The sequence below is a fragment of the Telopea speciosissima genome, chromosome 10 (genome assembly GCF_018873765.1).
Source record: "Telopea speciosissima isolate NSW1024214 ecotype Mountain lineage chromosome 10, Tspe_v1, whole genome shotgun sequence".
NCBI classification, from domain to species: Eukaryota; Viridiplantae; Streptophyta; class Magnoliopsida; order Proteales; family Proteaceae; genus Telopea; species Telopea speciosissima.
The window spans coordinates 48,012,290-48,033,898 of NC_057925.1; the positions used below are offsets into that span (position 1 = coordinate 48,012,290).

The 21,609-nt window shown below is 42.1% G+C and overlaps 1 protein-coding gene across 1 annotated transcript; it reads left to right on the forward strand.

The window, feature by feature from the left end:
• The first annotated feature begins 7,254 nt into the window (after positions 1-7,254).
• LOC122643667 (peroxidase 28-like) lies at positions 7,255-8,054 on the forward strand. Its single transcript, XM_043837266.1, has 3 exons — positions 7,255-7,281; positions 7,383-7,548; positions 7,627-8,054. Exons 1-3 carry the CDS (start codon positions 7,255-7,257, stop codon positions 8,052-8,054), a joined length of 621 nt encoding a protein of 206 aa, XP_043693201.1.
• The last annotated feature ends 13,555 nt before the right edge of the window (positions 8,055-21,609 follow it).

Below are 21,609 nucleotides of genomic sequence, written 5' to 3' on the forward strand. Positions count from 1 at the left end.
TTCAGCTAAGTGGAGCGACTGTGAACTGGGCTGCAGGTACCATTAGAACAGGGTACAACAAATAAAAGGGATAGAAACTAGAAGTTAGAAGAAGATGAAGAACAGAATAATGATAAGAAGCAAGAAGATGAAGAACAGAATAATGATAAGAAGCACGGAGAGAATAGAAGAAAGGGGAAATAGAAAGTGTACCTGAGACGGGAAGAAGGATGGAGAAAGAATAGGAGAAGGAGAAGAAGCCAATGGCTGGTGGTGGTGCTACTGGCGCCGGCGGTGGCGGCATTAGCTATGGATCATGGTCTCCCCATTCTCTCTTTTGATCGATGAAGAAGAAGGAGGAGAAGGGTCAAAGGCTTGCCTTTTTTAAAAACAAAAGCAATTTACTATTTTAACCTTTAATTTTGGGGTATATGAACACATGCTCATTAAAGTGTCCGCACAAATAGCGGAAAACAGTTTTCAACCAAAAACCATAAATGACTTTCCATCTATTTTTGGGTTTTGGTTTTTTTTCGATCTTTTTAAAATAGAAATAGGCTCTATAAACAATACCAAACGTAATCAAAAACGTTTTTAAAGGCAAAAATAAAAATAAAAAACTACACCAAAGATGCCCTTTGAAATTATTCGGATTGGTCACATTTCAAATTTCAATCTCAAATTCAATCATTTAACCTCCTATGTATGTCCAAAACTCCAAATATCCCAATGATTGTATATGAACTCTCTTGATAGTCTCGGATTTTTCAATACTATTTTTTTTGCACTTGACAAACTCTATTTAAGCTCAAACTTGATATGTAAACAAGGGGCTGTGGGAAATTTCAGCCCACCTAATCTATGAGCCACCCAGCTAAGGGTGTCAAAATCAAACTGAAATTGAACCATTTAAAACATTTAAAACAAAACCATGAAACCATTTAATAAATGGTTTGATTATGATTTCAAAATTAAGACCATTTAATCAAACAGTTTAGATTGAATCAGACCGTTTAACTGAAACTGGACCATTTAACACCCTTACACCCAGCAAAGCTTAGGTGGTTAGGGTGCCTAACCAACCTTTGCACCTATTTAAAAAGTAGGGAAGCAGTTTTCTATATTGGAGTGTGGGCATGTGAAAAGACACCTTCGTCCCCTTGTTTTAAGGAAGAGAGAGATAGACACATGGGAGTGCTGGCGTAGGCCACACTCCTGGACAGAGATCTTTTTCCCTAAAAAGTATAAGAAGAAAACAATTTTCAATATTCCCGATGATAGTTTTAATGGCCTAATGCATATTAGCATAAAGGAAACGTTGCCATTGTATGCAATACAAGGCGTATTGGCATATGAAAATGGGCATTCATATTGCATATTTCTCTCCAAATTTCCTGACATTTTGTTTAGTCATTGAAATTAACATGTTGAATATTGAGGCAATTTTTTCAAGACCTTAGTAAATTCGGGAACGACAATTGAATGGGAACGGATACGTATGGCAATTAAACGGACTCGACGGCAATAATACTTTTTAAAAATCCGGCGTAATAAAATGCATACAACAATAATATGATACCCGTTTAATACGTGTTTAATACGATCACTCTATAAGAAAAAAATACGGGCATATATTCATTATGTAACATACATTCACCATCTAATACACAAAATAATAGCATATACACAATGATTTTATCAACTAAAATAAACACAATATAATATCCCCTATTGAAGATCAAAAGTATGGCCAGAATAATTCCACAAGGAATAGAATTCTTTACGACATGATTTCAGAAGTGACTATCAATGGCAGATCTAATGGAGTTCAAACCAGACCATTAAAATACCAACAGATTTCAGCAATGATATAAGAATACTAATCTGAAATAGAAAATCAAATATGATATTCAAATAGAGTACAATTTCAGAAGTGACTATCAATGGTAGAAATTTGATGGGCTGAAATTTGATTTTTCTGCCATTACAAAGTGAATGTAAAATGACTGCATTATTAGGTTGGATATTTTCAGAAAGCTATCAGACACTCGAACGTGGCTTGGGAGGTGGCTTATGTTAATTGTTTAACGTTTTTGAGATGGTGGTAGATACTGGGTTACTGAAACGGATTCCCAACTAGACTTTGTTTCTTTTTACAGCTTATTATGATCTTCTTTGTCTTCCTCTTTTTATCTGATAATCTAACAGTCCCCATTTTCCAATTACCAAATCTCTTCCCAAAAGACTTAGCTTGGGATCCAACAATCCAGCACTTTGTGGTCAGCTCCCTTCATAATCACTCCATTAAGGTCGTCTCAAACACTGAGGATGTGAGGGTTCACATAACTTAATGACCATATTTAAGATCTTACTTTTAAAAGAACAAAGATTCTTTTCTGTAAATGTAAGGGTACCCATAACTTTGGGGATTAATGTATAGGTAACAATTATTGAAGGGATGCAACTCTTTTTCCCCCAATTTATTATCCTTTTTTTTTTTTTTTTTAATCATAAGCATTTCTAGTCTGGCAAGATTAGGAGCATTTCTAGACCGACTCCAGTGTTTTTGCCATATGCAAAGGTTACATTCAACCAACCATATATTGCTATATTCCCTTTTTGATGAAAAAAAAAAGTTTTATTTCCTCGTTGTCCATCTCCTTTGTAGAAAATTTTCATCTTTGTCGAACTTTCATTACCTGTTTTTTATACTTGGCCAACTTTGTTTTGGCTAAACTTGACATATGAACAGGGGGCCTTCAGGTCTACTTGTCCACAAAATTTTAGATTTATTATAAAATATTTCAAATTTTTTTTGGGGGGTTTAGCTGGTTACTAACCATGTGTTAGAACAAAGGGATTGTCATAAGTATTTCTATCATTTTTTTTTTGAGTCATAAGTTATGGACCGGTTTTTTTGGCCTACCTCGGTCCATCATGCAGAAGTTGGAATCCTTGAAGAGTGCTTTTTTATGGAAAGACATTGACAACAATTTCCTTTATTCAAAAGATAGGTTAGGCTTCAATTGGTTTTCCAAAAGAGGAGGTGACTCAGATTGAGGAAGATTAAGGAGTTCATTTTAGCAAGGATTATCAAATTAAAGTGGAAGCTGACTAAAAAGATGAGAAGCAACTGGGTTGATTGGATTTATGCTCACTTTCTTGCAAAGGCTCATTAGAGAAATATTCAGAAATGACGAGTGCTTTCTATGGAAAGGCAATGACAATAATAAGTTCTTTCACACCATAGATTGGGTTTCAATTTATCTTTCAAAGGAGGAGGGGGCTTGGATTGAGGAGGCTCAAGGAGTTCAATTTGAGAAGGATTATCAAGTTAGTGTAGAGACATCAGCGTTGATTGGATTTGTGTTCACTTTCTTCTTTCACCAAAAAAAAAAATAAAATATGTTCACTTTTTTTTAAATAACTCATTATGGATCATCCTTATCCATATGATGTTTATTGGTCTCAGAGGAATATTCTGAAATGCATATCTATATTGGCTGATATGACCAAGTCAAGGATAGATGATTGGTCTTGGACAACTAGCATGCGCAGAGTGTTAATCACCACTATTGTAATGCCTCAAGAGAACGGCATAGTACCGCCCTGTCTGGGAGATTGAAGAGGTGTCCTCACTAAGAGACGATTTAGTACCAGGGGGTTTGGGAGATCGGTGAAGGGGTGCAAACTCAATCTCACATCAACTAGGAAGGGAGATCATAAACTATTAATAAAGGGTGGTCTCCTCTACTTGGTATGACGCGTTTTAAAGCCGTGAGGCCCATTGGGCCAAAGCAGACAATATCATGCTAAGGAAGGGGCTGAGTTGTTATGGGGGTATCAGAACTAAGTCCCAACACTGATGTTGGGGCCACACGGGGATGTTGTGCTTATAAGGGTGGAAGAATGTAATACGGAAAAAAAAAACAGCTTAGTCCTGGCCTGCTTGGAAGATCGATGAAGTGTCCCCACCAAGAGATAGCTTAGTACCAAGGAATTTAGGAAATCGATGAGGGGGTGCAAACTTAGTCCCACATCGACTAGGGAGGAAAATCTTGAGGTATTAATAAAGGGTGGTCTCCTCTATTTGGTATGATGCGTTTTAAAATCGTGAGGCCCATTGGGTCAAAATGGACACTAGCGTGTCAAGAAAAGAGTTGGGTCATTATAACCATGAGGACATTATCAAGTATAACTTTGGGTTAGAGAGAATGATTAAGGCCTCCTCCGTCATTCATAAAGGTATTCTCGCCTCCTCTCCTTCATACTGCTTCTGTTAGAATTAAGGGTGTCAATCAATCAGGTTTTAATTTTTTTGTCTGATTTCGATGCAGTTTACATTTTAACAAGGTGAAATTAAAACTTAACTGAATAGGAATCAACCAAAACCAAAACCTTTTTATATTCAATCCTGTTATATTGATTTCTATTTGGTTTTATATCTGGTTCACATGTAGTTTGAGAAGAGATGCTTCATATATAAATGATGGCCATCTAAGGAGACGGAACCGTGATTTTGAAAAGGGAAAGAAATTTTGTCCCCACACTGACAAACTTACCTTTTATGCGACCATCTACCACGTCCAGATGAAGTAAAACCTGGATTAGAAAAACTAAAGTTTTCCACTGAAGTTAGGGTTTTATCTTCTTTGAGGTCGGGGCAATTGGGCAAACTTAATTTCCATGTCCGAATCTTTTTAGGATAGTCCGAGGCATATGCATGTGGTTCAGTCCCGAGGGTTAATGGGAACACCCGAAGAGGAAACTGCAATTGGATATTTATTTTTCATTTTTATTGGGAACCTCTATGGGCTATACTTTTGGATTCATTGAATATAAATCATTATTATATTAATATTATCAAAAAATATATATAAATCATTATTGTTTATTTAAAAAAAAAACAAATAAGATATCTATAGTAAACTAGTTGACCAAAAAACAAACAATAGTTGACAAAGGTGGCTCATGTCAAACAACATTAATTGGTGCCTTCCCTTCAAAGACTACTTCCTTAGGCGTACAGTGTTGCACGTCTAGACATACGTGTGTGACATTAAGAAGTGATCATCCTATCCAACTTATGGTTTGATGTAATGGTATCGGTCAGGTGATTCGTATCGGTATTATTAACCACGATATCATGCCGATATCATATCAGGCAAACGGTATGAAACATGGGTAAATCAGTAAAAAAAAATCACTTTTTTTTTAGGAAAACTAAGGGCAAAATTGTTCGATATGGGCTAATTCATATCAATTTTGAAGGTGGTCGATACCCATGGTTCGTAATCTTGGATCGGATCGGTCAAAGTTGTCTGAATCATCCCGATTAATGACCAATCCTGCCCGGTATTGGTGGATTGTTCCTGGATTGGTCAACTCATTCGGATCGTCCAAATCTCGGGATTGGATCGGTCCATATCAGTAGATTTGCCTAGATTGGACCGGTATACATGCTTTGATTTTTCAATTTTCTTTTAATTTTCACACTTTTTAATATTTTCTGACTAATAATAGCTGACACGAGAACCTAGGGGTGTCAACCGGTCGGTCTCGATTGGGCCTAACCAGGCTTAATCCTGCACCGTGATCGCCCGTTTAACTAATCGGACTTAGCTTCGACTGGCATGATATAGTTTACATATGATCGGTTGGTCTCGGGCTACTAGAACCATGTCTTAACCGGGCTATAAGCTTGTTTAACTCTAAACAATCTTAAAACAGGCGCTAAACGGTGCAACCCTAAGATTTGTCTTTAAAGTGGGCTGGTAGGGGATTCAAATAAAATGAGACCTAGAAATTTCATTGAGATCCATCCATCATCAAATTTTAAGGTTTTTATGAACTATAAGACTGGACAATTGTTTGATATTTTGATAAATACCATGGCATACCTATGAAATATTAATGAACATTGAGAGAGTAATCAGGGTTGCACATGCCATGCATTTTTTGTGGTTGGAATCTTTAGTTTATGGGCATTTGAGGGAAAAAATGGGAATTTCAAACAATATTAAAGGGTCGGGCTAGGTCGGACTAAAAGGGTAGGTTTATATCGGGCATATAATTTGTTGGTCCGGCCGGGCGTCTGACGAGCTAGGAACCCACACTGGGCACGATTGATTATTAAATGTGTTGGGTTTAAGTCGGTTGAAGCCGGGCTTTAACTGGTAGGGCTCAGTCAAACCTATCAGACCGGGCCTGGAATTGACATCCCTACAGGAACCATTGATCCAAGAAAATATGATATTTTTTTGTTACTGATTTTCACTGATCCGGATCATGGTTTGAGGAATCAGTATCGGATCGACTTTGTATCGATATCGATGGAGAGTTTGGAGACCGATATCGATTTTCGATCGATCTGTATTGGTGTGTCAGTACGGAACAAGGATAAAATGTTAAAATAAAAATTCAATTTCTAAAAAAATAAGGATTAAATCTGACCCTGATCCGGATTGGTATCGACCCTGACCGATCTCTGTATTACGAACCATGCCGATACGGGTCCAATACCTTACACTAAAACCATGATCCAACTTCAAAGTAAAGTTTGAAAAGTCAACTCAATTGGCATAAGACCAATTCCTCAAATAAGAGTTCATGAGTTCAAATCACCTTGGGGCCTATCCCCATCCCCTATCCCCCCCTCCTTATTAAAGGTCTCCAATTCCAATAAAATTAAAAAGGTTTGAAAAGTCAATAATAACTAGTTTCTTCCTAATTAGCTCTATAAATACTAGAGATAGACATTCCTAATTCTTTGTCTTATAGTAATCATTATGGACTTCCCAAGAAGATGAAGAAGGCCTTAGCAACAGTAGCGTTCTGGCTTAGCTTAGTAGTTTTAGCTAACTACACTTGTTTGTGTTATCCTACTGGTCTGCAAATAGGTTACTACAAAGGGAAATGTCCCACCAATACAGATGTGGAGAAGATCGTAAAAAATTCTATAATTGCACAATTTTTCGAGGACTTTACGATTGTCCCCCAAATGTTACGATTGCAATTCCATGATTGCTTTGTTAGGGTAAGTAAGAACTAATAAATTAAGATTCATCAATGAAGCTTTCTAATTCTATCTGGTAATCTAACTGGTTTTTTCTTGAATCTCAGGGATGTGATGCATCAATCCTCTTAGATGGCAATACATCAGAGAAGAACGCACTTCCGAATTTAACTCTCAAAGGTTTTAATGTCATCGATAAAGTTAAATCCGATGTAGAACAACACTGCCCTGGCGTCGTTTCTTGTGCTGATATCGTTATCATGGCTGCTAGAGAAGCTGTAGTCTTGGTAAGTTCTTAATTTTGTTTAATTTCTTCTCCCAATGTAATAATAGAACAGAGGTGATAAAAATAAAAATCTGAAATCTCTGTTTCTGATTTTAAATGCAGGGTGGAGGAAAGTACTTTGATGTAATGACAGGAAGAAGAGATGGATTTTATTCAATTGCAAGCGAAGCTTTGAATCTTCTACCTCCTGCTGAAATTTCAGTAGATGATTCAATTGCATTATTTGCAAGTTTAGGATTCGATATTCCAGAAATGGTTACTCTCATTGGTAAGTAACACTATTAATCTACATTTTCCTCTTCTTTTTTTTCTTTCTGGTTTCAGTACCAATTAGTTTATGTTTCAGGTTCTCACACAATAGGGTTTACGCATTGTTCTGCCTTCAAAGATCGTCTCTACAACTACGAGAACACTGGAAAGGCCGATCCAACCATGGATGAAGTTCTACTTCACATCCTAAAGGTTATATGTCCCATGAGCTCAAGAACCGACAATATTGTTAATCTGGATCAGAATCCTTTTAGTGTGATCACTGTTGACAACTCTTTCTTCAAGGAGATTCAAGAAAGTAAAGGAATTCTAGAAATCGATCAACATATAGATCTGGACATTCGAACTAATGCTACAGTGAAGATGCTGGCCAACGATAATACTCTCTTCAATGAACAATTCGCTGCTGCTCTTGTCAAATTGGGAGCTGTAAATGTTCTTTTAGAACCTCTGGGAGAGATTAGGACATCATGTCGATCCTCTAATTTTCCTCCTCTTCCTTAGTCAGTTAATCTATCTCCCTCAAAGAGGGAGATATTTGTGATTTTATATTTTATGGAAAGAGAGCGCTACCGATCGCACAGGGCACACCGCTCTTGTGCTCTGACATATGGGCGCACAAAATGACCGTCACAATCCCCTAAAACCCCATAAATGATCAGGGGTAAGGTGGTCATTCCATATGCCCCTGTGTCAGGGTGGTGTTCTTTTTCTCTTTAATTTATTTTCATGCTTCGTCGTATTGCCTAACAAGTGAAGCAAGTTGAAGTACTGAAATTTGAAATTCATTTCTATTTGAGTTGTTTAGTTTCATCTATATATAAAGGAAAAAAAAATGTTGTTTGGTTACGTGCAGCCCAAACATATAGCCTCCTTGGAATGACTTTCAACTTCTTAGAAGAATTATAATTAATTTTAGAGAAAATTATTTGGACACCCCCTAGATTATGACCATTTTGCTTATGATCTCTCTTTTTTTTTCAAATAATTACTTGACCACCCCCTACATTTTACCATGTCTTTCAATTAGGTCATGTCTGTTAGTTTAGTGATGATGTTCCCGATTAACTTTTTTGTAATGCCTAAACGACCCTTAAAGGGTAGTGAAGTGACACATTTACCTTTTTTTTTTTCTTCTTCTTCTTACAACCTACCCCATACCACCTCGCCTCACCCCATTCCCTCCACCCCCCATATCAACAGCATCGGGTGATTCTGATCGAAACATTGGGGAATTCCGATTCAATTTCTGAAACATTGGGTGATAAGCATCAAAAACCCATTCCTTCTGCCCTAAATCCAGTAACTACTAAGCTGTGCCAAGTCACATGCCATTATCCCAAGTTCCTCCATGACCCTCATCATCTTAATACCAGCCAAAACCAGAAAAAGACGAAGTGAATAGAAAAGGCCAGTGTAGTGGTGGACCAAAGTCCAACCACATGTAAACCCTTCAGTATTACACGATTTCATGCCCCAAACCACACAGAAAAACCAGCCTCTAATTTGAACTTGGACACAGTCAGTGGGGTCAGCCATCATATGAAGACGTTAATGTCACACATTGGAAGAGATCTTAAAAACTATAGAAGGGATAAAATAACTGAGCCGGAAACAGGAAAGTGAAAACAAACAAAAGAAACCATTAGAAGAAATTGACAAATGATAACCGTTCACTGCAAGGGGCAAATATATTTACAAGCTGAAGTTGAAACTTGAAACCCACACCCAATAATGGGATCTCCTCCTTTTTACACACTCTCTTCTGCAAAAGCCGCAAAGGTAATCTCTCAACAATCCCACCACCAGAGCCTGTGATCCCATCCCGCATTTTCAATTCTGAAAATGCTGCTCTTCCACCAGCTGAGTCAGGGAGAGCTTCGAAGCCCATGAGCCGGGCAATGACGCTAGGCGAACGAAGCTGCTTCTCGTTATCCTCCGTTGTGGATTGCAGCAGGAAGAAGAAGAAGAAGAAGAAGGGCAAGTTGGTCATTTAGCTTCATAAGTTTCAGTTGAATAACTCATAAGGATCAAATGGACATTTCCATTTAAACACTAACAGTTGACTAATACCGTTAGGTTTCAAGAGGTGTCAAGTACTTGTTTGAAAAATTGGGTGTCGTAAGCAAAATGGTCATAGTTGAGGGGGTGTCCAAGTAATTTGCTCTTAATTTTATGATAGAAAGGAGAAGAGGTGGGGGGGGTACTTGGTCGATACACCAAAAATGCCAGAGCTAATGGATGGAATACGTTAAATCAAGCCCTCATTAGGATGACGACTCTCACTCTAGGCAGCTCTTACTTTGCGATTGGCGATAGGTAGCCACTTGGACGGTAGCTCATCTCCTGAGTAGTCTTTTTCGTGACTTGAACCCATGACGAGGAGCTTGGCTATGATGATACCAAATGTTAGGTACTTGATCGATACACCAAAAGCTCCAGAACTGTTGGAACACATTAAATCAAGCCCTTTAACCTATCCAATATTAGGTTGACCCAATTTAACGCTCATACACTAGATTAATTCCCATTAAGCACATAACATAATATTAGATTAAATGGTTCCTTCCTTGTCCCTGAGTTAAGAATTTTCAAGGTATTATAAGATGTTTCTTCTTTCGTCTTCTAATCTTGGAGATGTTTCTCATTACATTTGTCATGGCAAAAAAAAAAAAACAGATCATTTAATTTTTATTTTTTATCAAGAGATCGTTTAGTTCATTTCATATGTAATAATCAGTTACTTGGCATCAAAACTATTAATTTTACCACTGAGAGAAAATAAAATAGATTTAAATACCTCATTTGGGTTTTTTTTTCTAAGTCTAAACGCTGGGACAAGGAGATTTTGAATTAGTTCTGGCAAAATAACAAAAAGATCTTGAAGAAGATTATGCGGGATTATACATTCAAAAAGGTAGAAAGAAAAAACAATTCAAGACCAATACAAGAGGGTGCTAAGATTCTTTCTTGAATAGATGTTTTATTTTTCAATTCAGATGGAATGAGCCAAGATCTGATATATATATATATATATATATATTATATAGATAATATCTAAACTTGTAATTTTTTGGAATTAGAATCAAAGTCAAAGAAATATATTGAAAAATAGGTGGCTCTTATGTTGTGACTCGGAATAAACCTTTCTAAATTTAAAAAATAAATCATACGAAAAAAATGGTCATGCAGGCATCCGTATTGATATTGGCCGACACCAATTTTGATACTTGATTGATATTGGGTCAATGATACAACACGAACAAAGGGTAAAAATTTTCACCCATGAGAAAAGATAAAATAGATCTCTCTCATTTGGGCTCATTTTTTTATTTTCTACGCCCAATTTTTTTTTTTTTTTTTGGGATGTATGCCCAAAAAAATTTATAAAGTACATCATACGAACAAATTGGAGATGCAAGCAGAGTTTTAGGAATTGGTCATCCCCTCTCAGAACCTGATAGATTGGAGTGGATTTTCATTAGAAAAGCTTTAGAGGCTGTGGATTTTGGTGATATATGGATTAACCTTGTAATGGAATGTATTACATCTGTTTCATACACATTGCTTGTAAATGGATCTGAGAGGGGATCCTCTCTACCCTCTAGGGGATCTGACAAGGGGACCCTCTCTCTCCCTTTATCTTCATTCTCTACTCTCAGGTTCTATCTTTAGTCATCAATGAGGCAGAGTCAGCTAGTCTGGTTCAAGGCATTCGAGTTAAAAGGCGTGCTCCTCCAATTTCTCATCTATGGAGCTTTAGTCAAGGGTTGATTCCCGAAGGGTGGTCTTATCCCTCCCAAGGAAAGATGAAACACTCGGAACGAAAGACGAAACAAAAGATTCCTATAGATTGAAAGAGAGCTTTACTATTCTACATGCTTAAATAAACAGCCTTGGGATAAGAAGCTACTCAGACTTAACCGAAAACAGAAGAGCAAGATACAGATATCTATAATTGAGAACCATAAACTATTCCCCACCTCAATCTATCCCTGAAGGGTATTCGAATAAGAATTTGCCACCTGACCCACTCGGAATTGGTTGGTTCTTCTGATTCCCTTTCCCCATCGGCTTCTTTAGCGGACTAAGGTGGTCCAGACTCAACATCTTTAGCATCTTCCACGGGTAGTGACACAGGGGAATGATCAATCGAATGTGGTTCTATCGAATACCCAGACACTCGCAACGATACTGCAAGTCCTTGGCTGAAATGCCCAACAATTCTCTGTTGACATGGGCGAGTGTTCGGGCAGGGGTAGGGTGGTCATTTCAGTCCCCTCTATTAGAGGAGCTTGGGGAAATGGACCTGCTTAGGAAATGGAGCAGATAAAGGTCTCGATGAAGTGGTACTAGGAGCAAAATAAGAAAGGATGCTTCCAAACCAAACTGCCTTCTAGTATGATCCACGGTCACCAGGCTTTCCCTACAACGTGAACAACAGTGGATTGGCAGCTGAAACAAACTAACAAAGGTATGCTCTTGGTTCCTGCGGTTCTAACTCCAAATCACAATGGTTTTGGAATCTGCATTTGAATCTAAGAGCGGAGAGAGTCTGACCGCTTGTTAGCAAAAACGCATTTAAAACTCCGTTTTAAACACGTTCTCGTTTTTTACCATTTTAAACACGGGTTGTCGTATGCTTCCCAAACATACGGTAAAAAATGGCAAACAGCAAGCATTCTCGTTTTAAACGTGTTTAAAACACGTTCCCCTTTTTTTGGCATTTTTTAAGACCTTGGACTTAACTGACCATACCTCTCTTCCCCAAACTCTGATCGGCCTGATTCTTTCATCGATGTACAGATGACTCTAAGGGCTACATTTTTCATGATATCACCTTCAACTAAAGGTCAATGCACAGAGATAGAAAATAGAAACATGTATTTCAAATAAAAATCCTCAATTTATATGAGAATAGTGCTGTTCCCTTTTTTTTGGAATATAAATGTTTAAAACCCGTACCGTAAGATTTCGTTTTTTTGCCGTTCCCATTTTTGCTATGTCTCTGACCCATGGTTGGACCACCGGCTTTATCGGGATTGAATTGACTGGCCGCACTGATGCTCGGGCCAAGAGGCCTGGAAGGCTGGAAATCTGGAATTTATGATTTTTTTTTGGGAAAATTACAGTGCCACCCCCTGAGGTTTGTATAAATTATAGCACGACCCCCTGTGTTTCTAAATTATACAGCTACACCCCCTCAGTTTTGATGATTTGTTACAATCAGCCCCATTCCCTTATATCATTCCCGTTATGCTGTACGGAGATGGTAATTCATGACCTAAAATGACTAATTTACCCCTAATAGTCATTTGAGCTTCCCACACCCTTCCCTGCCCTGTTACTCGAACTAAGGAGCTTCCCTCCCCGTTCTGGTTCTCCGCAACTTCAGAAGAGGGCGATGTATACAGGGAGGGTTCATCGCCATCCCATCCCTGCTACACGATTTGAGAAGTGTGCGACCACCGTAGCGACGTGAATCCATCTCTAAGAACTGCGACGTTGGAAAGCCATCATCAAGATCTGCAACCTACGACCACAACCTGCGACGAAGGTCACTCTAGTAGGTAGGAGTAACTCCACACACTCTGATCAAGTTCTAATGGTCAGATCTGGAGTTTTAATATTTAAGTTCCCGCAATATTAATAGGAGGGATTAATAATTGGTTTCATCAAACTCAGCTTCATATACCAATCTGCATATCCTGATGACCACCACCACCACCCTTCACTTCATTGGTTTCATCGAACTCAGCTTCATATACCTCCTGGGCTCTCTTTCATCGAGATCTACAACCTGTGACCACAACCTGCGACCACAACCTGCAACAAAGGTCACTCTAGTAGGTAGGAGTAACTCCACACACTCTGATCAAGTTCTGATGGTCAGATCTGGAGTTTTAATATTTAGGTTCCCGCAATATTAATAGGAGGGATTAATAATTGGTTTCATCAAACTCAGCTTCATATACCAATCTGCATATTCTGATGACCACCACCACCACCCTTCACTTCATTGGTTTCATCGAACTCAGCTTCATATACCTCCTGGGCTCTCTTTTCTTGCTGTAATGATTGCATCTCTTCCTGCCTTGGAGGCTCAAAGGGTTCAACACCACAAGCACCCCACATGGGATTCTCATCTAAAAACCCAAACCCAGATGGAATTATTGGAGATGAGGTGATGGGTATGCTCTGATCAATAAAAGATCGACTAGCAAAATCAAAAGAAACCTGCAAGTTTTGGCCTTTAACATTCCAAGCAAGATTGGGATTTTGGTATTCATAGGAGGGATTAATAATTGTCATGGTTTCATGAAATGGAGTCTGAATTTGAGTAGAAACAGTATATGCAAAAGATGGATGAGGAGGAGGATGAGGAGGAGGTGGTGGCGGAGGCAATGTGATAAAAAGTGAACTTGTGTTCATTGGTCCATCTCTCATATGTGAATTTATTGAGAAAATTGAAGTGGGTTCTTGGTAGATATGAAGATTATTGCATGCATTGTTATTTTTATTGCTAGTAAACTGATGAGAAGGGAGGAGGTTGTGAGTTTTTGGATCCAATCCTTGTGCAATCAGATTTTTCTTAATGCATGAGTTCAAGAAATTCTTCACCTCATTATCTATTCTTTCTGGTAGATGCTTAGCTATTGGGGCCCATCTGTGAAAAATAAATAAATTAAGGAACTTCATCTGATGAGAAATTTGATGGGTTATGTTGCGTCAAGAAATCGTCGTGCGGTCCTGCGAGTGCCGTCACCTGTAAGTGGACCAAGGGGTCAACAGAGAGAACCGGTGTGGTTCCGGCCTAGGGCTCTCCGATGCCAAAGTTAGATCTCCTGAGCAAATAGATGAATAGTGATTATTCAATATGAGTTTAGATGCCCCCTAATGGGGTTATGTACCTTGCCTTTTATAGTAGTGTATGGCAGTGTGGAGAGTCCCAGTTTGATGGCGATTGTGCCATTGAGTGGATAGAGGCCCTGGGTAACGGGGCTCTATCCCGATTGGTCATCTCCCCACAAGAGGGAGTGTCCTGGTGGTATCAAGATCCTTGGCGGATAGATACCCGTGTGTGGTGATGACATCATTGGTGCTTGAATCCGTCTGGGTGACGTGACTTCTAAGTGGTGGCCTAGAGTCCTGGTGGTGACATGAGTCTGTAGTGACACAATTGGGTCATAGACGAGTGGCCCCGGTGTCCGTGTACATCACTTCTGCGTCCACGATGCCACGCCTGGGTATAGGCCGTGCTTGGTGCAGGCCGCCTGGGTGCTGGCGGCCCCTGGGTAGGACCCCCGGTTGGTTCTCCTTGGTTCTGGAGCAGGTCGCTCTGTGGCGTGTGGCAGCCGCTGATTGGTCCGACGAATCTTGGATGTATCATTTGCCCCCCACTCTCTTGAGATAGGATGTCCAAGAGAGTAGATGCCTTTATATAGTGAGGGGTCCGCTACGAATAAACTTTCTTTGCGAGGCTTGCCTATAAATCTATTAGTGAGGTAGGAGAGGTTGGGGGTTCGAACCTTTCCTCCTACACTTTTTCTTCTTTTGTTTTTTGTAGATATATGTTCCTCTCCTTCACTTTCTCTTTTTTCACTTCTCATTTCTCTTTCTTACTTTTTGTCTCCCATTTTGCTCTTCTTGAATTTCTCCTTTGCATTGCACTTTTATCTTTTATCCTTTATCCTCTTTCTGGTGACCACCATGTGCTTGTCCTTGGGTCACCTAGACTAGTATCCATTTTGCTTGATTTTGGGTCATTGTGTTTGCTTTGTGCTCACTAGGTGCCTTGTTTACTTGGAGGGCTTGAGTGGTGCTTGGCTTGAGTGCCTTGCCTCTGGTGGTCTCTGTCACTTGATCATGCCGGTGGTGTGGCCGCATCATTGCGTGCCTGCTTCCCCGTGCCATCGCCTTCCCCCTGAGGTAAGTTCGACCCCTTCTCTTTCTTTTTTTCTTTCTTTCTTTCTTTTTTTTTTTTTTTTAATGCAGGGCTGCGCCTACGTGAGGCCGCGCCTAGGGTGGTCGTGCCTGCGGGGCTTGAGGCCGCGCCTGTGGGGGGTGAGGCCGCGCCTGGGTCGCCGCGCCTGTGGGGCATGAGGCCGCTGGGTCACAGCGCCTGCATGAGGCCGTGCCTGGGTGGCCGCCGCCTGCGGGTGTGAGGCCGCGCCTGGGATGGTTGTGCCTGTGGGTGTGAGGCCGCGCCTATGGTGGCCGCAGCGTGGGTTTGATGGACCCTCATGCTTCTCCACTTTTCTTCTTATTGTCTGTGATGGATCTGCTATTTATACTTTGCAGGTGGCCTTCATTTCATTTTTCTTGCTAGCTTCTTGTCTGGGAGATCGCTTTCTCGAGTAAGGAGTCCATTCCTCTCTTGTCGTTCATGTCGTTTCCAGGTGATCTTGGCCCTGCTTTAGTCGGGGTTGGATCTTCAGAGGAGCGTTCCCCAGGATCGCCTTCTTCTGTGGGTACTCCATCCTCTATACCTTCCCCCAGTGCTATTGATGGGGGTGTGGGACCTTCTAGTGTCTCTGGTCCCAGTAGGGATCATAGGCCTTCTGGGGCGGCGTCCTTAGTCACCGGTCCTGCTGATAGGTTGGGTCATGTTGCTAGCATCTTGTCCCCTTCTGACTTGGTCTCCCTCCGTGAGGAGTTCCATATTCCCGCTGAGGTTATGTTACGTAATCCTAGACCTGGCGAGTATGCCTTCTCTCACCGTGCGGATGAGATCTGTCTCTACCGTTCCTTTTTTCTCCAGGGCCTTCGCCTTCCTATCCCTCGCTTTGTCGAGTTGGTGTTAGAGCATTGGTACCTCACCCCTGGGCAGGTGTTGCCCAATTCTTGGAGGGTGATCTTGGGTTTCTATGTATTTTTCGCCCGCCTGGGGCGTGCCGCCACTGTTCCCCTGTTCTCCCATTTTTTTTTGTTGAAGAAAGGGAATCAAGGATGTTATCACTTTGCTCGCCGCGTGCTCAAGGGGCCCTACGCCTCTTTGGAGCTTCTCTCGGGGATCACTAGCAACGTGAAGTATTGGAGGGATCGCTTCTTCTTTGTCATGGTCCCCCGATGCCCGCTACGAACTGTTAGGGAAGTCATTGACCTCAAGAGGGTCAACCAGGGGCTTGAGCTGAGTGATTTTGAGGGTGACTCCCTCAAACTGTGTCTGGGTCGCGATCTGTTCCATGTCCAGGAATTAGACTCGGAGGCCTTCCTGTCCCTCTTGAAGCTGAGTCCTGGTAAGAGCACTGTCTTTTGTACTTGATTGGCTTGCTTGTATTTGAATACATATGTCATCTGACTAGTTGGGCGGTCTATGCAGTTGATATGCATCCGGACTTCAGTTTGCTCCGTGGCAATCTACGGAGGAAGGCCGCTTCCCAGGGTGGTCCATCTGCTGGAGTAGCAGATGTTGGTGGTCCTTCTGCGCCAGTGGCTGTCGGGGCGAAGCGGAAGGGTGGTCCAGGACATGCCCATGTGACGAGCTCTGGTGTGTGTGTCCTCCTTCCCCGTACTTCTCCTGATGATGATGGTGTTTCGGGCTCTGTGCCTCTACCTCCATCTGTCACCCCTTTCGGGTCTTCTGCATTGCCCCCCTCCAAGGGGAAAGGGGTGAGTTCCTTTGGTGGTACTGCCACTGATCTTCCCGCGATGGATGAGTCCCTGGTGATTACCTTGGGCGTGCCGGAGGGTTCGACCTTGGCCGAAGCCGGCGTATCGCGGGAATGGGTGGATAAGGGTAGGCTTCCTACCGCGAGGGTGGCCTTACAGAGGCTTAGCGATGCTTATCTGGCCTAGACTCTCTACCATGATATGCCTTCGGTGAGTTATTCCTTTTTGTTTGTCATGTTCGCTGCTCCACTTATACTTAGAGTGTTTATCGCTTGCCATGCTGTTTGTAGGTCCACCACCGTGTTGCTGAGGCGATGCTTCGACTGGAGGGTCACGCTTCTTGTGAGGTGCAGATACAGCGCACCCTGTGTGATGTGGAGAGGGAGCTCCAGGGACAGAGATCGCAAGAGGGCCGAGGCTGACGTGCAGAGGGCATCAGAGGAGCTCACGGTGGCATCCATAAAGCTCCTGGAGGCGTCCGAGGAGCTTCGTGTGACCTCTGCTGGTGCTGCCGAGAGCTCGGCTAGGGTTCTTGCCTTGGAGGAGGAGCTTCATTCGTTGAGGGGGAGTCACAAGGCGGAGCTGGCATCTGTAGGCGAGCGAGCTGTGGCTGAGTTCCAGGCGTCCTCGGCGTTCTCGGTGTTGTATCAGGCGCAGCTTTAGCCTGCCTATGAGGGAGGGGTTCGGGACATAGCCGCTTGTGTCCTGGAGGTGACCCCCGATTATGACTTCTCTGTCTTGGGGTTCTCTGAGTTTGCTGCGGCGCTTCCTGGTGTGGCAGTGGTGGAGAGCGTTCCAGTGTCAGAGGTGGAGGCTGCCCTACCTAAGGGGGGTGTTGCTGTGCGCCTTCTCGAGGTGGACATGATGTCTCCTGCTGGGTCGGAGGTGACCCACTCCTCTGTGGTCCCTTGATCCTATGGCCGTACCAAACTTGTAGATGTCTTGAATTTTTTCCTTTTTTAACTTGAGTTGTAACTATTATGACTTCTCTATGTGATCGCTGTTGCTTTTCTTTGATTGTATTGTCTCTTGGTGGTTGATTGCACATTGGTGCCCTATGACCCTTGATAGTCATGGGATTTTGGTAGTGGCGTTGCGCCTTGGTGGTCATCGGACCTTGGTGGCATAACGCCTTAGGCAAAAAGCCTCAGTGGTGGCATGACGCCTTAGGCATAAAGCCTCAGTGGTGACATGATGCCTTAGGCATAAAGCCTCGATGGTGGCATGATGCCTTAGGCATAAAGCCTCAGTGGTGGCATGTCGCCTTAGGCATAAAGCCTCAGTGGTGGCATAACGCCTTAGGCATAAAGCCTCAGTGGTGGCATGACGCCTTAGGCATAAAGCCTCGATGGTGGTATGATGCCTTAGGCATAAAGTCTCAGTGGTGGCATAACGCCTTAGGCATAACGCCTCAGTGGTGGCATAACGCCTTAGGCATAACGCCTTAGGCATAAAGCCTCAGCGGTGGCGTAACGCCTTGATGTAGTGACAGTGATTCGATTGAGTGGTAGAAGAAGTACAAGTATTCCCGAAATACCTCTTTAATTTGAATCAAAATTTTCAAATTGCCCTTGAAACAGTGATGTCGTCTACTACTACTACTGCTGCTACTACTACTGTTACCACTACCACTACTGCTATTACTTGACTGCTACTTTTGATGGAGTTGTTTACTTCTACTGGTAATACTTCTTCAGGTGTTCTGAGTTCCAGGTACGGTCTACCTTCTTGCCCCCTGGAGTCTTCAGCGGTAGGTCCCTGGACGTATCTGCTTGGAGACTATGTAAGGTCCTTCCCAGTTGGCTGACAGCTTCCCTGCCTTCTGTGGCTGTGATGCACTTGCCCTCCGTAGGACTAGATCTCCCTGGTGGAATAGCCTTTCCTTGACCCTGGCATTATAGTACTTGGCAGTACGTTGTTGGTAGGCGACGTTCCTTCACTTCATTGGTTTCATCGAACTCAGCTTCATATACCTCCTGGGCTCTCTTTCATCGAGATCTGTAACCTGTGACCACTGTGACCACAACCTGCGACGAAGGTCACTCTAGTAGGTAGGAGTAACTCCACACACTCTGATCAAGTTCTGATGGTCAGATCTGGAGTTTTAATATTTAAGTTCCCGCAATATTAATAGGAGGGATTAATAATTGGTTTCATCAAACTCAGCTTCATATACCAATCGCATATCCACGATGACCACCACCACCACCCTTCACTTCATTGGTTTCATCGAACTCGACTTCATATACCTCCTGGGCTCTCTTTTCTTGCTGTAATGATTGCATCTCTTCCTGCCTTGGAGGCTCAAAGGGTTCAACACCACAAGCACCCCACATGGGATTCTCATCTAAAAACCCAAACCCATATGGAATTATTGGAGATGAGGTGATGGGTATGCTCTGATCAATAGAAGATCGACTAGCAAAATCAAAAGAAACCTGCAAGTTTTGGCCTTTAACATTCCAAGCAAGATTGGGATTTTGGTATTCATAGGAGGGATTAATAATTGTCATGGTTTCATGAAATGGAGTCTGAATTTGAGTAGAAACAGTATATGCAAAAGATGGATGAGGAGGAGGAGGAGGAGGAGGTGGTGGTGGTGGCAATGTGATAAAAAGTGAACTTGTGTTCATTGGTCCATCTCTCATCTGTGAATTTATTGAGAAAATTGAAGTGGATTCTTGGTAGATATGAAGATTATTGCGTGCATTGTTATTTTTATTGCTGGTAAACTGATGAGAATGGAGGAGATTGTGAGTTTTTGGATCCAATCCTTGTGCAATCAGCTTTTTCTTAATGCATGAGTTCCAGAAATTCTTCACCTCATTATCTATTCTTTCTGGTAGATGCTTAGCTATCTGGGCCCATTTGTGAAAAATAAATAAATTAAGGAACTTCATTTGATGAGAAATCAGAAATGCTGAGAAATTTGACGGGTTGTGTAGCGTCAAGAAATCCTCGTGCGGTCATGCGAGTGCTGTCACCTGCAAGTGGACCAAGGGGTCAACAGAGAGAACCGGTGTGGTTCCGGCCTAGGGCTCTCCGATGCCAAAGTTAGATCTCCTGAGCAAATAGATGAATAGTGATTATTCAATATGAGTTTAGATGTCCCCTAATGGGGTTGTGTACCTTGCCTTTTATAGTAGTGTGTGGCGGTGTGGAGAGTCCCAGTTTGATGGCGATTATGCCGTTGAGTGGATAGAGGCCCTGGGTAATGGGGCTCTATCCCGATTGGCCATCCCCCCGCGGGAGGGAGTATCCTGGTGGTATCAAGATCCTTGGCGGATAGATACCCGCATGTGGTGATGACGTCATTGGTGTTTGAATCCGTCTGGGTGACGTGACTTCTAAGCGGTGGCCTAGAGTCCTGGTGGTGATATGAGTCTGTAGTGACACGATTGGGTCATATACGAGTGGCCCCGGTGTCCATGTACATCACGTCTGTGTCCACGATGCCGCGCCTGGGTGAGAGGCCGTGCCTGGGTGCAGGCCGCGCCTGAGTAAGAGGCCGCACCTGGGTGAGGCCGCGCCTGGGTGCTGGCGGCCCCCGGGTAGGACCCCCGGTTGGTTCTCCTTGGTTCTGGAGCGGGTCGCTCTGTGACGCGTGGCAGCTGCTGATTAGTCCGACGAATCTTGGATGTATCAGGTTGGGATTTTAAAGAATTTGATGACACAAACAAACCTGTTGCCTAAAATTCTATGAACATCAGTGATGGTTCTTTCTTCTTGTTCAGAAAAAGAACCCCTTTTCATCTCTAGTCTTAGGTAGTTAATCCATCTGAGTCTGCAACTCTTTCCACACCTTGCAGCCTTGCAACCTCAAATCAATTAAACCCCTTAATTTATTAGAGCTAGCTGGAAGAAAATTATTAACTAACTAGATAACTAGAGATGATTGAGAGGAGAAGTTTATTTCTGTAGTTCTGAGTTCTGACCTGCGTGTTTTGGAACAGATTTTTTTAGGGTTAATAGCAAATGATTGAGAGAAACGAAAAAAAATCGGAGAGAGCAAGCATAGAGGGAGAATAGAAGAGAGAGAGAAATAGATGTATACCTGTACGATGGAGTTGTAGTTCACCAATGGGGATGGAGGCAACTTCACATTTGGATTTGCAGGTCAGTGATGGAGTTGCAGTTGCAGGTCAGCGATGGATTTGCAGGCCAGCGATAGAGGCAACTTCACATTTGGGGGAGAAAACGGTAAAAGGGTTTGGGTTATAATCTTACATCAGGGCAAAGATGGAATTTCCACTAAGTTTAAATAACATATTAGATGAGGGCAAAGTTGATATATAAAATGTATAAGTTAACACCATCCACTTACCGTCAGCTGAGGGGGTGTAGTTGTATAATTTGGAAACACAGGGGGTCGTGCTGTAATTTATACAAACCTCAAGGGGTGGCACTGTAATTTACCCTTTTTTTTTTTAAAAGGATCGTCGAACTC